At 43.3% G+C, this 14,059-nt stretch overlaps 1 protein-coding gene across 2 annotated transcripts in view; it reads right to left on the reverse strand.

Annotated features, from left to right (window-relative positions):
* The window catches only part of LOC128585995 (guanylate-binding protein 4-like), an 83,964-nt gene that overhangs the window by 25,765 nt on the left and 44,140 nt on the right, over positions 1-14,059 (reverse strand). The window contains exon 1 of one of the 2 annotated variants that reach the window (XM_053591455.1): positions 4,019-4,165. The exons of the other annotated variant lie outside the window; for it this stretch is intronic. Coding sequence (XP_053447430.1) covers positions 4,019-4,165 — 147 coding nt within the window. Of the gene's footprint in view, positions 1-4,018; positions 4,166-14,059 lie in introns of those variants that run through there. 2 annotated transcript variants of the gene reach the window in all.

Genomic DNA, 14,059 nt, shown 5'->3' on the forward strand with positions numbered 1-14,059 from the left:
GGCAAGAGTTAGAGGTTGCTGTGAGCTGTGACACCATAGCACTCTACCGAGGGCAACATAGTGAGGCATTGTCTCAAAATAAAAAAAAATAATACTGAAATTGTGTGACAAACAGAGGCAGAAAGTAACATAAAGGAATTGAAGAGTTGTCAGAAAAGGTTCTGGCATTTAGGAAGAATTTGTTCTCTCATTAATTTTGGAAATATTATTGAATACTGACCATGTGTTAGACACAGGTCTAGATAGTGTCAAATACAAAATAATACAAATTTCTGCATCTTGGAGCTTTATTTATTATCTGTTAAGGGGACAGGTAATAAATAAAGCAAATAAGCAAAAACATTTATATATTTCTGCTAGATGATAATATTTCTCAGGAGAAAATACAAGGAATGGGGATAGAGAGTTGGGACTTAAGTTTATATGAAGGGTAGTTACTTGGGGAAGGTTCCCCAAGAAAGAGACAGAAAGAAGGTAAGTACTGATTGACTTTGATCAGGATAAACTTAGTAAACTGGTGAAAGCAGGAGAAAGCTAGATAGAGGAGTGATTGTGAAAAAAGGAAAAGGAGATAAACGATGTATCTCTCTCTTAGAAGATAACCGGATAGATTTTTCAAGTAACTAGACAAATATATGAGTCCAGGATTTACATTTTATAGCTTGAAGGAAAAGATGTCTCTTATTTATAGGCTAACAGAAAAAATATCCCATAGCCAGGGTTTTCTAGGGCCTCCCCAGATTTACTTAGGGTCCCACATCTTGTCGAGGCTTCTTCAAAGGTTTTTTCCATAACGAGTAAGGTTCTGCATGGACCAAACAGAGGGCAGTGAAAGAGCATTGATGGTTCCTGTATTTCTCAAGACAATGTTCAGCAACATTCTCATGTTCCCATCCTCTATTAGTGGTGTGAGCCTTGGGAAGATTATTAATTTCTCTGCCTCAGTTTTATCTTCTATAAAATGGAAGAATCTATTGGGGATTAGGAGTAGTAAATATTTCAGTATAATGCTCTTAAAAATCTTCCCTGGTACACAGTATATCCTCTATGGCATTGTATAAAAACTGAGTGTCTAAGAAGCCAAGGAGGGTAATTTCTAATCAAGATGAGGAGTTGACTTTGGACAGCAACAGTGACTTTGCTCTCCAGGGTGCAAGTAAGTGAAGGACGTAGCTCATGAGGAGGATGAACAGGCAGGAGCTGACCCAGTGGGAAGAGCTGGCAAGAGGGCACCACACAGATGAGTCAGGGGGGACCCAGAGCTGTCCTGGGATGTCACAGCATAGTCCTGGAGTCAGGCTGCTGGAATTCAAACCCTAGGTTCAGATCACCTATTGCTTGAGAAGCCTTGAAAATAGAATTCACCTCTGCAAACCTGTATTTGCTTATCAGTGTTATAGGTAAGCAATAATGAGTGCCTGATTCATTACTGTAATGCTGACAAAAAGTAAACTCAAAATCATATCCTGTTTCTACAGTGGAGGCAGTGTATGTGTGCAGGAGGTGCTGTTTGGTTTTTATTTTGTTTTTGTTTGGTTTTTATTTATGGAGAGACAGGGTCTCACTCTGTTGCCTGGGCTAGAGAGCGCAGTGCTGTCAGTGTAGCTAACTGAAATCTCTATCTCTGGGATTCAAGTCATTTCCCTGACTCAGCTTCCTGTGCAGCTAGGACTGTAGCCAAGCATGGTGATGCTTGGCTAATTTTTCTGTTTTTGTAGTGACATTATCTTGCTGTCTTGCTCAGGCTGGTTTTGAACTCCTGCCTTTAAGCAACCCATCTTCCACCTTAGCCTCCCAAAGTGCTGGGACTACAGTCATGAGCCACAACACTTGATAGCAGTGTGTTAGAATGTGTCAGTATGTTCTGTGAGGTGCCAGATTACCGAGAAATACAAATTATCAGAAATGTCCTTGTCAGCAAAATCATCATTTTGTTTCTTACCAGATTTCCTTTACGGAATTTCACTTCTTTTTCCATAGGTGCTTGGAAGCAGGATTGGGGAAATGAAACATGAGCCTTTCACTGGTGTGTAGTAAGCAAGAAGAATTGTACACGATTTATCTTATACTGAATATTTTAAAAGCTTTGTGTGGGAATAGATGAATTCACAGAGTTATGTTTGTTTGTGCAATGCAAACATAATGAGGTTTCCACATCAATCACCACCCTTTCCAATCCAATTCTTCTGCCACCTGCATACTCCCCAACTCTTATTTATTTGGGGCCAGAGAGAGGTTGGTGGATTACTTGTAATTATCTTATAGTTTTAAAAAGAAAAACATAATTACAAATTCACCTGATGAGTTCAGCTTAGGTTACACAAGATAATTAAAGTGTTTTGTTTATATTTGTTTATAATTTTTTTGAGTGTGATACCCCTTGAAGCAATGTCCAGGATAAAGTCAGAGTTTCCTCTTGCATGTCTCACAGTAGAAAATAGTTTCCCTCTTCCCACCTTTCTCATTTCTTCTGCGGCATACCAGGCAATCCTGGGCGGACATTTTTCATTTTGCATCTTCCCATGTAGCCTTTCATCAGTGTCAGAAGATAACGGTCTTCCTCTTTCTTAAATTTCTCTTCCTCACAGTGCTCACAAGCTGAGTGATGAGATTTCTCCTATAAGAAAGGTGTGTCTGCACTTCTTCTCCATTCTTATTCTAATCTAATAAGTCAAGGATGTAGCTGTTCATAACTACAACGTCCATCAGCCAGAAGAACAACTTTTTCCAACATTTGTAGGACATTTTTGTTATCCATAACACCCATAGTACTGATCAGCTCTGTCCTCTCTTCTCATAAACTTTGTGTATTATAAAATAAGTGTTGGTTTTTCAAATTGAATAGGCTTTTCTTCCTGTAATCAGTGATGAACTGTGTTTTAAGCCAAAGAAAGTCATCAGCATTGCCACTAACCTCTTATCATGCAGTGAGAGGCACGTCATCTTCATATCATATTAATAGGCACATAATTCGTATTCCTGAAGTTTCTTCTTTTTTCATATCACTTGGAAAATCCTTCCTAGAAGCCATAACTGTTGTTGTTATATGTATTTTCATTTTATGCAATTCCTGTGGAAGTTGAGGGCGTATGTGGACTACACCCAAAAACGTGTCAAATGTCTTCTGACATTGGAGTGGAACTAAAAAATCATTGTATTGGATGAGGCCCAACATAGGATGAGAACCAAAATAAACGCATAGAAAAAGACAGCTGTTTTATCTATGGGTAGGCAATCAATGGTCTTCAAAAGTTACTGTTCATGGAGACATCTGAGCAATGGTTAAAAATACCTGAGCCCAGACCGTGCCTCAGGCCTGTAATCCCAGCAATTAGGGAGCTCAAGACTGGAGGATTACTTAAAACCAGAGATGGATCCAGCCTGGACAACATAGGTAGAATTGCCTCCACAAAATAATATAAAATACAAGTAGCCAGGTGTGCTGGTGGTTGGCTGTAGTCCCAGTTCCCAGAAAGCTCAAGCAGGATGATGCTTGAGCCCAGGAGTTTGACGCTGCAGTAAGCTGGGATAATGCCACTGCACTCCAGCCTAGACAACAGAGAAAGTCCCTGTATAAAGGAAAGAAAAAACCCTGCCCGAAGTGGTGGCTCCTGCCTATAATCCTAGCACTCTCGGAGGCTGAGGCGGGTAGATTGCTTAAGCTCAGGAGTTCAAAATCAGCCTGAGCAAGAGCCAGGCCCCATCTCTAAAAAATAGCCAGGCGTTGTGGTGGGAGCCTGTACTCCCAGCTACTTGGGAGACTGAGTCAAGTGAATCACATGAGCCCAGGAGTTTGAGGTTCCTGTGAGCTATGATGCCACTCTACCCAGGACGACAAAGTGAAACTGTTTCAAAAAACAAACAAACAAAAAAGCCTGCAACCCTGTTTTTTCAACCAGTATAACATGTTTTTCTGACGCAGTTCTTGCAAGGTTTAGGCATTAAAACCACAACATGATAAACACACAGCATTAGAGCTTCGAGTTATTTTAAACTTTAAGGTCACCTTTTGTCCTACCTTATTCCTGTAGGTCCACAGATCATATTTCTCCTCCCCGTTTCCCAAAGTCCAAAGTCCAATTAAGAGAAGTCCCACAAGGAATTTCCTCCAGCTTTGGCCAGGTGTTGAACAGCCAGCTCCTGGTCTGTGGCTGGGGCAGGGCATGTTGACCGTCTCCGAGCTACCTTGTAGGGGTTGGCTGGATCAGTTTTTGCTTCCCACAGTAGCGGTGAAGTTATCTTCAGCCTGCTGTGATGGAGCCAGGTGGGGATCCCTTCCGCTTTTGCTGCAGTGGGTGTGGTCAGGATGACTCTGGAGGGTCCCTTCCACCTTGGTATGACGTGGACCAGGTTCCAGATCTTGACCCAGACCTGGTCCCCTAGAGAGAAAGGGTGGACAGACATGAAAAAAACTATACAGAACATGGTTAATTATCCCGGTGGAAATCCTCTGTGCTACTCTTCCTGGGGCTTCTAACAGTCGTGCAATTCAGCCTCTCCCAGTTGTTTGAGGAGTCCCTGGTAAACTGTGGGGATCGGTGGAGGCCCGTTATACATTATCTCATAAGGGGAGTACCCTGACCTCTTAGAAGGGGTACATCTAATATTGAACGAGACTAGTGGCAAGGCCTCTACCCAATTAAGCCTCACTTCCTGGCAGACTTTACTGATTCCTGCTTTTATGGTTCTATTTACATGCTCTACCCTGCTCCAGCTCTGAGGCCTGTATGTCACATGTCGTTTCCAGATGATAGTCAAGGCTTTGGCTGTCATCTGCACTATCTCTGTTATGAAGGCTGGTCTGTTGTCAGATCCTATCTGGAGCAGCAAACTAAACCATCGGATGATTTCTCTGAGCAACACTCTTACCACCTCGCTAGCCCTCTTTATCCTGGTTGGGGAAGCTTCCACGCATCCCGGTAAGTGCAGACCAGAGCGAGTAAGTGCCGGGTCCCTTCCACATCTGGGTAACTCAGTATAGTCCACCTGCACATCTCCAAAAGGGGCTGCCCCTTAGGGCTGAATTTCAGGCGACAGGGATGGCTCCTGATTAGCATTGCTGCACGCCACTTGGAGCGTGCTTTCTTGGCAGGAAGCTTCTTAGTTATTATTTCTTTTTTTTTTTTTCCTGCCCTAAGTGGTTGGCCTCAGGCATAGTGAGGACACCTGGAGACGAGAGCGACAACTCTCCCACCTGGCCGCCTGGTCCATCCTCTCTGGCACCTCTAGCTCCCCCTCCGTCATCCCTTCTCTTTCCCGGGCAGTGTACACGGGGGTTAAGTCCAGGGCACACGGATTAAAGGGGCAGCGGTGGCCGCCCAACGCGGGAGTGTCGCTGCCTTCTCAGTCTCCGGGTCCCTCTCTGCCTTCCCGGTGCCTCCCCGGGTCCTGCTCTCTGCTGCCCCTGACGGCTGCTCCGGTACTCGCTGGGCTTTCCAGACAGCCTCCCGGAGCTGCGGAATTTCACCTGGGAATTTCAGATCCCCACCCCTCCTACGAGGTCCCCGCCACTCCCCAAGCCCCCACCCCACCCCGTCCGCACCCTGCGGCAACGCCCGGCTCTCCGGCGCCCCCGCCCCCGCCCAGCGCAGTCCGCCCTGGGGGATGCGATCTCGGATGTTTGTTCAGCCAAATATTCGGGAAAAGTAAAGCTCAGGAGCCACCTTACCTGCGCTGGCGCCGGCGCTGCAGCCAGAAGACCAACTCCCAGCTGCCCTTGTCACCCTCACTTCTCCTCCTGAGTCGGCCTCGGAAACCCGCTGTTCTCCGAAGCTGAAAGCGGCGGGTGTCACAGCGTCACCTCCAGGGCTGCAGGGAGGGAACTGAAAGCGAAAGCGCGAGCCTTTCCCGGGACGTGAACTGTTGAGTTTTGTTGGTTTTTGGGTTTTTTTTAACTTCTTTCTCTCTCTCTCTCTCTCTCTCTCTCTCTCTCTCTCTCTCTCTCTCTCTCTCTCTCTCTCTCTCTCTCTCTCTCTCTCTCTCTCTCTCTCTCTCTCTCTCTCTCTCTCTCTCTCTCTCTCTCTCTCTCTCCTCTCTCTCTCTCTCTCTCTCTCTCTCTCTCTCTCTCTCTCTCTCTCTCTCTCTCTCTCTCTCTCTCTCTCTCTCTCTCTCTCTCTCTCTCTCTCTCTCTCTCTCTCTCTCTCTCTCTCTCTCTCTCTCTCTCTCTCTCTCTCTCTCTCTCTCTCTCTCTCTCTCTCTCTCTCTCTCTCTCTCTCTCTCTCTCTCTCTCTCTCTCTCTCTCTCTCTCTCTCTCTCTCTCTCTCTCTCTCTCTCTCTCTCTCTCTCTCTCTCTCTCTCTCTCTCTCTCTCTCTCTCCTCTCTCTCTCTCTCTCTCTCTCTCTCTCTCTCTCTCTCTCTCTCTTCTCCTCCCCTCCCCTCCCCTCCCCTCCCCTCCCCTCCCCTCCCCTCTCCTCTCCTCTCCTCTCCTCTCCCTGTTTTGCTGAGCAGAAGAGGTGGGAGAAAAGTGCGGGCTCCTCCGCACCAGGACTCTGAAATCCGGGCTCGTCCCTCTTCCACCGTTGGCTCCAGCCCCCAAATGAACACAGAGCAGCAGCTGCGGGTGTAAACACAGGGGACAGATTCAGGGGGTTGCAACAGCCGGTTCAGCAGGGTTAACTTAGGGAGCAGTGGGGGATTTTGCTTTACTTGTTCGCGTGCTTTCTGTCTCTCATCTCCTTTTGTAAGCTCTTTTTCATTAACTGTAAAAATACATAGGTGTGTGTTTGTGTCTATGTTACAAAGATTAAAATTGGAAGGAGGCTTCTAACATGATTCCTAGAGTTCTAGCTGGGTAACCAGTACATATTGTTAAAAAGTAAGAAAAACAAAAACATAAATATGGTTTTAGTACACACTGAATTTTTGAACGTCTTTAATTTCTGATATACTCATAGGTTATTCTATAGAATTGTGTATATTTGAATACTAGGGTGTCAGACTAGTAGAGTTTATCATGCTGGTTGTTGCGTGACTGGAGACGCGAACGAACAGCAGCTTTGCCGTGGGTGTAAACTTGCTCCTGTAATTATTAAGAAACAGACTACACACGGTCAGATGAGATGAAATGGCATGTAGCAAAAACTTTATTCCAGTTTTAGTTTTATACTCTTCCAGTCACGTACACACCTAATCCATTATCTGTTAGTTTCATCATTATCTTCTTTTACCTATTTGAAATTTAACATGAAAGGAAATTTAACTTGAAAGAAAATATTTATTATCATATCAATACAATCACTTTGTAGTAAACCTCTTCTTCTAAACATTGATTAATTTTCGAGCAGGGCACAAAGACGAAAGTAGCCACAGGGGAACAGAGTTAATAGAAGAATATCTTCAAGCATTCACTCAGTTTACTCAGTATGAAGTAACGACTGTGTCTTCTCCTCACGGCAGAGCACCTATAGACCTCTGACAATATGTTGTAAACATAAGTCAACCCTCTGGCCCGCATCTCTGAGGAAGGGCGGCATGCCCTTTGATCTCAGGCTTCACAGGTTGTACAGCTTCAGAGAAAAGGCCTAAGGAATGTACAACTCCAAAAAAGCCTAACTCTGTGAGTAACCCAGAGTCCAGGTCTCTTTAAGCCTCTGGAAGAAAAGCAAGTCATTTTAAACTCACACTGAATTTACTTTGTGTGCTTGATGTAGGATAAGTTTAGTTCTAAATATTATCCTACACTGGTTCCTATCTCCTGACATTGAATTAGGTGGGGGATGGGCCCATCCACTTTCTCACCAATGTGAATCCAATTCTCAGCAGATACTACACACTAAATAAATATTGCTGACGTGAATTGATATGCAGCTCAACTTATTGTGTGAACCGTTAGACATAAATGCTATAGTAAATGCAATGAGAAAGTGGGGATGGTTTGATCTCAGCTTGCTCAGAAAATGAATAAAATGGGAGAAAAGCAGGGACAGAAGGCGAAGCTCTCAGAACACCAATATTCTGGGTGTACTACAGGCATAATGGGACATGTAGGAGGAAGATGGGCAAAAGTAGTCAGAGGAGGTTCTAGGGTTTTTAAGAGAGCACATGTCCCATTAGCCTACAGATGAGTGTGAAGAAAGAGGAAGTGATCAATGCTAATTGCATGGGGAGAGTACATGGAGGAGACCAAAGATATTAGCTTATTAACAAATGTATGTTGAGTACTTGGCACTCACTGCACTGTTCTACGTTCTCAGGATCCAGCAGTAAAAGAAAAGGATACAAACTCCTGCTTCATGAAGTTATACTTTAATGGAAACACAGATAAAATAAATAAGAAAAGTGTGTGTGTGTCTACATATATATACAGTATGTATACACACACAGAGACCAAAACATGTGAAATGCTTTGAGGCCACATGGGCAGGGAATGGCGATACGGTATGATGGGAGTTGACTTTATATATAGGGCAGTCCAGAAAGGCCTCCATGTGAAAGAGACAAAGTGGAGGTGATTATCCACCTTGGTGAGAACAAATGTAGTGAATGGATGGGGAAGGAGCAGGATGGATGAAGAAGTTATGAAGAAAGAAGGCAGAACAGGCAAAAATGAACATTTTAAAGATAGTACAGGACACATCTTTATAGTGGCTAGGCAAAAATGTGAGTCTAGGAAATAATTTGTTGAACTAGAAGAAAGGGTATTTTCTGTTCACTGGGTGACAGAGAAGAGAGACAGAAGTGTAAGTGTCTGGGGACTTGCCCAATGTGGACAGAGTTCCTACATCTGGGTGAGCCTGTACTTTGGATTTTTTCATATTAATGAGTGGAACATTTCATAACCCCCTCAAAATGGGACATCCATTGAGAAGGAAGGGCAGGGGGGAGAGGAGCCCTATGGAGGAGGAATTAGACAAGGGATGCCCAGAACAGCTCAGGGATGCCACAGCCTAGAGCATGACCTCTGAAGCCAATGTGAGCAAGAAACAAATAGTTGTTTTTATAAACTGCTTACATAGTAAAATTATGCATGACATGTAGTAATTATGCATGACGTGTTCTGTAAGACACAGAGGCCATCAGAGAGCTTCGATTACCCTCTTATCATCTCCGTAACATTAGGAAGCAGCACACCACTTCTGATGCTCCTCTCAAGATAGGTTGACGACTTTGAGCCATCATTCAGGCAGTCCTGGAGCCCAAGTGAGAGGAGCTCTTGAAGGCATTGATAATAATGAAAAAGAACTCCAGTAGGCTAAAATAGGGCAGAAAAAATGTGAGCAGAAGTGAGAAGAACAGGGAGAAAAATGTAGAGGGGGAGAGAGAGAGAGAAGACTAAAGATCCCAGAAAGGGAGGCCTGACCAATAAGCTGAAAAAATGTACATGATACATACAGTATATTTGAAGCCCAGTGTCTGGGTTCAGATGCTGGATTGGTTCTTTACTGGTTGAGCAGAACCTGTTCTCTGTTCCTTAGCTTCTTCCTAAGATGAAAATACTCATAGTAACTATCTCATCAGGACATGGGAGAATTAATTACTTTGTAATATTCACAGCACAAGTAAAATATGACCAATTCCTTGTAAGTATTATGTAAATGTTTGTTCTAATCACACACACACACACCCATACACACACACAATGTCCATAAAGTTTGTGTGCGATGTAAAATAATGTCCCTGACTGTATGGACACCCTATGTATGTCCATGTACTAGGAGGCAGGATGGATGGAATGCCAAATGAAGGCGAAGGACTCTCTCTAGATAGGCATAGCAACAGGTCTCCCAACCAGGGGTCAGTGGGGCTATGAAGGACATCAAGACCTGCACATGCAAAAAATGGGACATCCAATGAGGAGGAAGGGCAGGGGAAGAAGAGCCCCATGGTGGATGAATCAGGCAAGAGATGCCACAGCCTAGAGCATGACCTCTGCAGCCAATGTGAGCAAAAAGCAAATAGGTTGTTTTTATAAACTGTTTACATAGTGAAGATGATTTTGTGGAGTGTTATTGCAGTAAAAACTGAATAAGAAACTTCCTGCTTCTCCTTTAAATACAGGTCTGCATTTTCTACCTAGCAAGGTAACTAGATCCCCTTTCCTGTTGTCTTTGCCCTGGAAATTTTCTGAAACAGTGTGAGGAATGCTAAAATGTGATGTCAGCTGGGAATGCAGCAACTTCTCCAGATACAGGGAGATGCAATGCTGTCTGTTGACGAGGAGGACATCCTGAGTATTTGCCAAGGAAAGGATATCTAGAAAACGTCTTTCATTAGGGAGTGGAAATGACACTCCTGATAGAAGACACGCTGTCATTTACACAGTAACACCTCTCCATTCTGATCCTTCCTTGTGCAGGCTTGGGTATGGGAATCACATGTGGCTGCCATTATTTATCCTTAAGTAAAGATCATGGCCCTCTCATCTCTTTTGGACATCAGGATCACTTGGTCATTGAAAACATAGTCCAGCATTTGGAGTCTCACACAAGCTACAAGGAAACCAGCTCAGATCCTAACTTGATCATTCAAACATAATCCAGAATTTGGAGTCTTACAAGTGTTGTGCCCAGGAGTTCCACAAAGACCACAGTGCCAAGAAAGCCAAATTCACAGCAGAGTGCCTTTATTAAAGGGCCGCTGGTGACTGCCTCACACCCAACACAGGGGTTCAGAGAGCAGCCCCGAGACATCTGAGGTTCTGATTTTTATAAGGCAAAATTTTTCTGGGGGGCAAGCAAGCATTGTTACACAAGTGAAAACAGCAATTAAAGGGGTATGGGAATCAGAGAGTCGGGTGGTTAGTCAGTTTACACAATGCTATGACCAGAGAGCAAGTAGCAATTCTTTTCTCTCCTTTACATAGCAGGTACAACTCACAATGTCCTAAGGAAAATATAGGGAGGGAGACTTAACAGGTGAGGGTTGTAAACAGCATGATCATAAAACATGATAATCACCAGGGACATAATCACAAGTGCAGTCAGTAACTTACATCACTAACAATTTTAGTTGAATGCATTCACAGTTACACAATGGGAGGGCAAATAAGAGGAACCAGTTTTGAAGGTAATGGAATGTAATAGCAAAGGAGTAAATAGTAAAATGGAATCAAACTTGCTCTTTTAACATTTCAATATCATATACAGATGGCATGAAGACCACTTTGACACAAGCTGCAAAAAAAAAACCAGCTCAGATCCTAAAATGACCACTTTGTCAACAGAATTTGGGGAACTTATGTATGAAACAGATGAGAAATGACTCTCGGATGTCTATCTTCTTGCCATTTCTAATTTATCAATGTGACTGATTAAACATTTGCAAATTACAAAGCCCAAATTGTTTGACACTTCCTCATGGAGATCAAAGTTCTGGTATCAGTTTAAAGACAAAATTTAAAGGCTGGATGCAGTTGGCTCATGCCTGTAACTCTAACACTCTGGGAGGCCAAGGTGGGAGGATTGTTTGAGTTCAGGAGTTCAAGACCATCCTGAGACCCTGTCTCTACTAAAATTGAAAAAACTGGCTGGTTTGAATTAAAAAAAAACTGGCTGGTTTGAATTAAAAAAAAAAAAGAAGTAAAAGACGTCAGAGATAAAGAGTACATACACTATGATTCCAAATACATCAAGTGTCAAAGTAGGATAGTGATTACTCTAATGGGATAGGGAAGGATCAGCACAGAGAGGTGTCACTGTGTAAATGACAGCAAGTCTTCCATCAGGAGTGTCATTTCCACTCCCTCCTGCCAGACATTTTCTAGATATCTTTTTCCTTAGCAAATACTCAGGATTTCCCCTTGTCAGTAGACAGCATTGCATCCCCCTGTACCTGGAGAAGTTGCTCCATTCCCAGCTGACTTATCACATATCAGCATTCCTCACACTGTTTCAGAAAATTTCCAGATTAAAGACAACAGGAAAGGGATCTAGTTACCTTGCTAGGTAGAAAATTCAGACCTGTATTTAAAGGAGAGGCAGGAAGTTTCTTATTCAGTTTTTACTGCAATAACACTCCATGAAATCATCTTCACTATGTAAGCAGTTTATAAAACCAACTATTTGTTTCTTGCTCACATTGGCTGCAGAGGTCATGCTCTAGGCTGTGGCATCCCGGAGCTGTTCTGGGCATCCCTTGTCTAATTCCTCCTCCATAGGGCTCCTCTCCCCCCTCCTCATTGGATGCCCCATTTTTTGCATGTGCAGGTCTTGATGTCCTTCATAGCCCCACTGACTCCTGGTTGGGAGTCCTGCTGCTGTGCCTGTCTAGAGCCAGTCCTTCACCTTCATTTGGCATTCCATCCATCCTGCCTCCTAGTACATGGACATACATAGGGTGTCCATACAGTCAGGGACATTATTTTACATCGCACACGAACTTTATGGACACAGTGTGTGTGTGTGTGTGTGTTTAGAACAAACATTTACATAATACTTACAAGTTATTGGTCATATTTTACTTGTGCTGTGAATATTACAAAGTAATTAATTCTCCCATGTCCTGATGAGATAGTTACTATGAGTATTTTCATCTTAGGAAGAAGCTAAGAAATAGAGAACAGGTTCTTCTCAACCAGTAAAGAACCGATCCAGCATCTGAACCCAGACACTGGGCTTCAAATACACTGTATGTCATGTGCATTTTCTTCAGCTTATTAGTCAGGCCTCCCTTTCTGGGATCTTTAGTCTTCTCTCTCTCTCTCTTCCCACTCCACCCCCCTCTACATTTTTCTCCCTGTTCTTCTTGCTTCTGTTCACATTTTTCCCTGCTCTACGTTTAGCTCTACTGGACTTCTTTTTCATTATTATCAATGCCTTCAAGCAACCCAGTTTTATTAGCTGAATATCTATGGGCATTTGCAATGCAATAAACACACTTTTTCATTTGTCTTAGCTAACAAATGAACAATGTTATTTAAAACTGTACAAATGTTATTTAGTCTCAAAAAAAGGTAGAGGGAAAATATGATATTGAAAAGTTATGGAGGAGGCAGTCTTCTTCCAGACATTATACTAGGTTGCTATTTAATATTTCATTTAGTGTCTCAAATGAGATAAGAGGGTTGTTACTGCCTATCACCATTTACCCTGCCCCAGATCACACAGCATTGTCCATGTGTATTACACAGACTCACAGTAATTACACAGGGGTGGCCAGCATGCTCCCCTCTGACAAGCAGAGGCTCAGTTGTGCCCAGAGATCTCAGCTTTGCCTTGTGGGCAGAGCTTCCGAAGTGTGAGAACTCCTCTCATCCGGGCTCCAGGACTGCCTGAATGATGGTTCAAAGTCGTCAACCTATCATGAGAGGAGCGTTGGAAGAGGTGTGCGGCTTCCTAATGTCATAGAGATGATAAGAGGGTAATCAAAGCTCTCTGATGGCCTCTGTGTCTTAGGGTTATGAAATGCTCCATTCACTAACATGAAAAAATCCAAAGTACAGGCTCACCCAGATGTAGGAACTCTGTCTACGTTAAGCAAGTCCCCAGACACTTACACTTCTGTCTCTCTTCCCTGTCACCCAGTGAACAGAAAATACCCTTTCTTCTAGTTCAACAAATTATTTCCTAGACTCACATTTTAGCCTAGCCACTATAAAGATGTGTCCTGTACTATCTTTAAAACGTTCATTTTTTGCCTGTTCTGCCTTCTTTCTTCCTAACTTCTCCATCCATCCTGCTCCTTCCCCATCCATTCACTACATTTGTTCTCACCAAGGTGGATAATCACCTCCACTTTGTCTCTTTCACATGGAGGCCTTTCCCGGACTGCCCTATATATAAAGTCAACTCCCATCACACCGTATCGCCATTCCCTGCCCATGTGGCCTCAAGGCAATTCATATGTTTTGGTCTCTATGTGTGTATAAACATACATATATGTAGACACACACACACACTTTTCTTATTTATTTTGTCTGTGTTTCCATTAAAGTATAACTTCATGAAGCAGGAGTTTGTATCCATTTTGTTTACAGCTGGATCCTGAGAACGTAGAACAGTGCAGTGAGCGCCAAGTACTCAACATACATTTGTTAATAAGCTAATATGAACAAATCTAGAAATACGTTTGGTCCTCCTCCGTCTACTCTCCCCATGCAATTAGGAATGATCACTTTAACAGC

The sequence above is a fragment of the Nycticebus coucang genome, chromosome 5 (assembly GCF_027406575.1).
Source record: "Nycticebus coucang isolate mNycCou1 chromosome 5, mNycCou1.pri, whole genome shotgun sequence".
In the NCBI taxonomy this organism is placed as follows: Eukaryota; Metazoa; Chordata; class Mammalia; order Primates; family Lorisidae; genus Nycticebus; species Nycticebus coucang.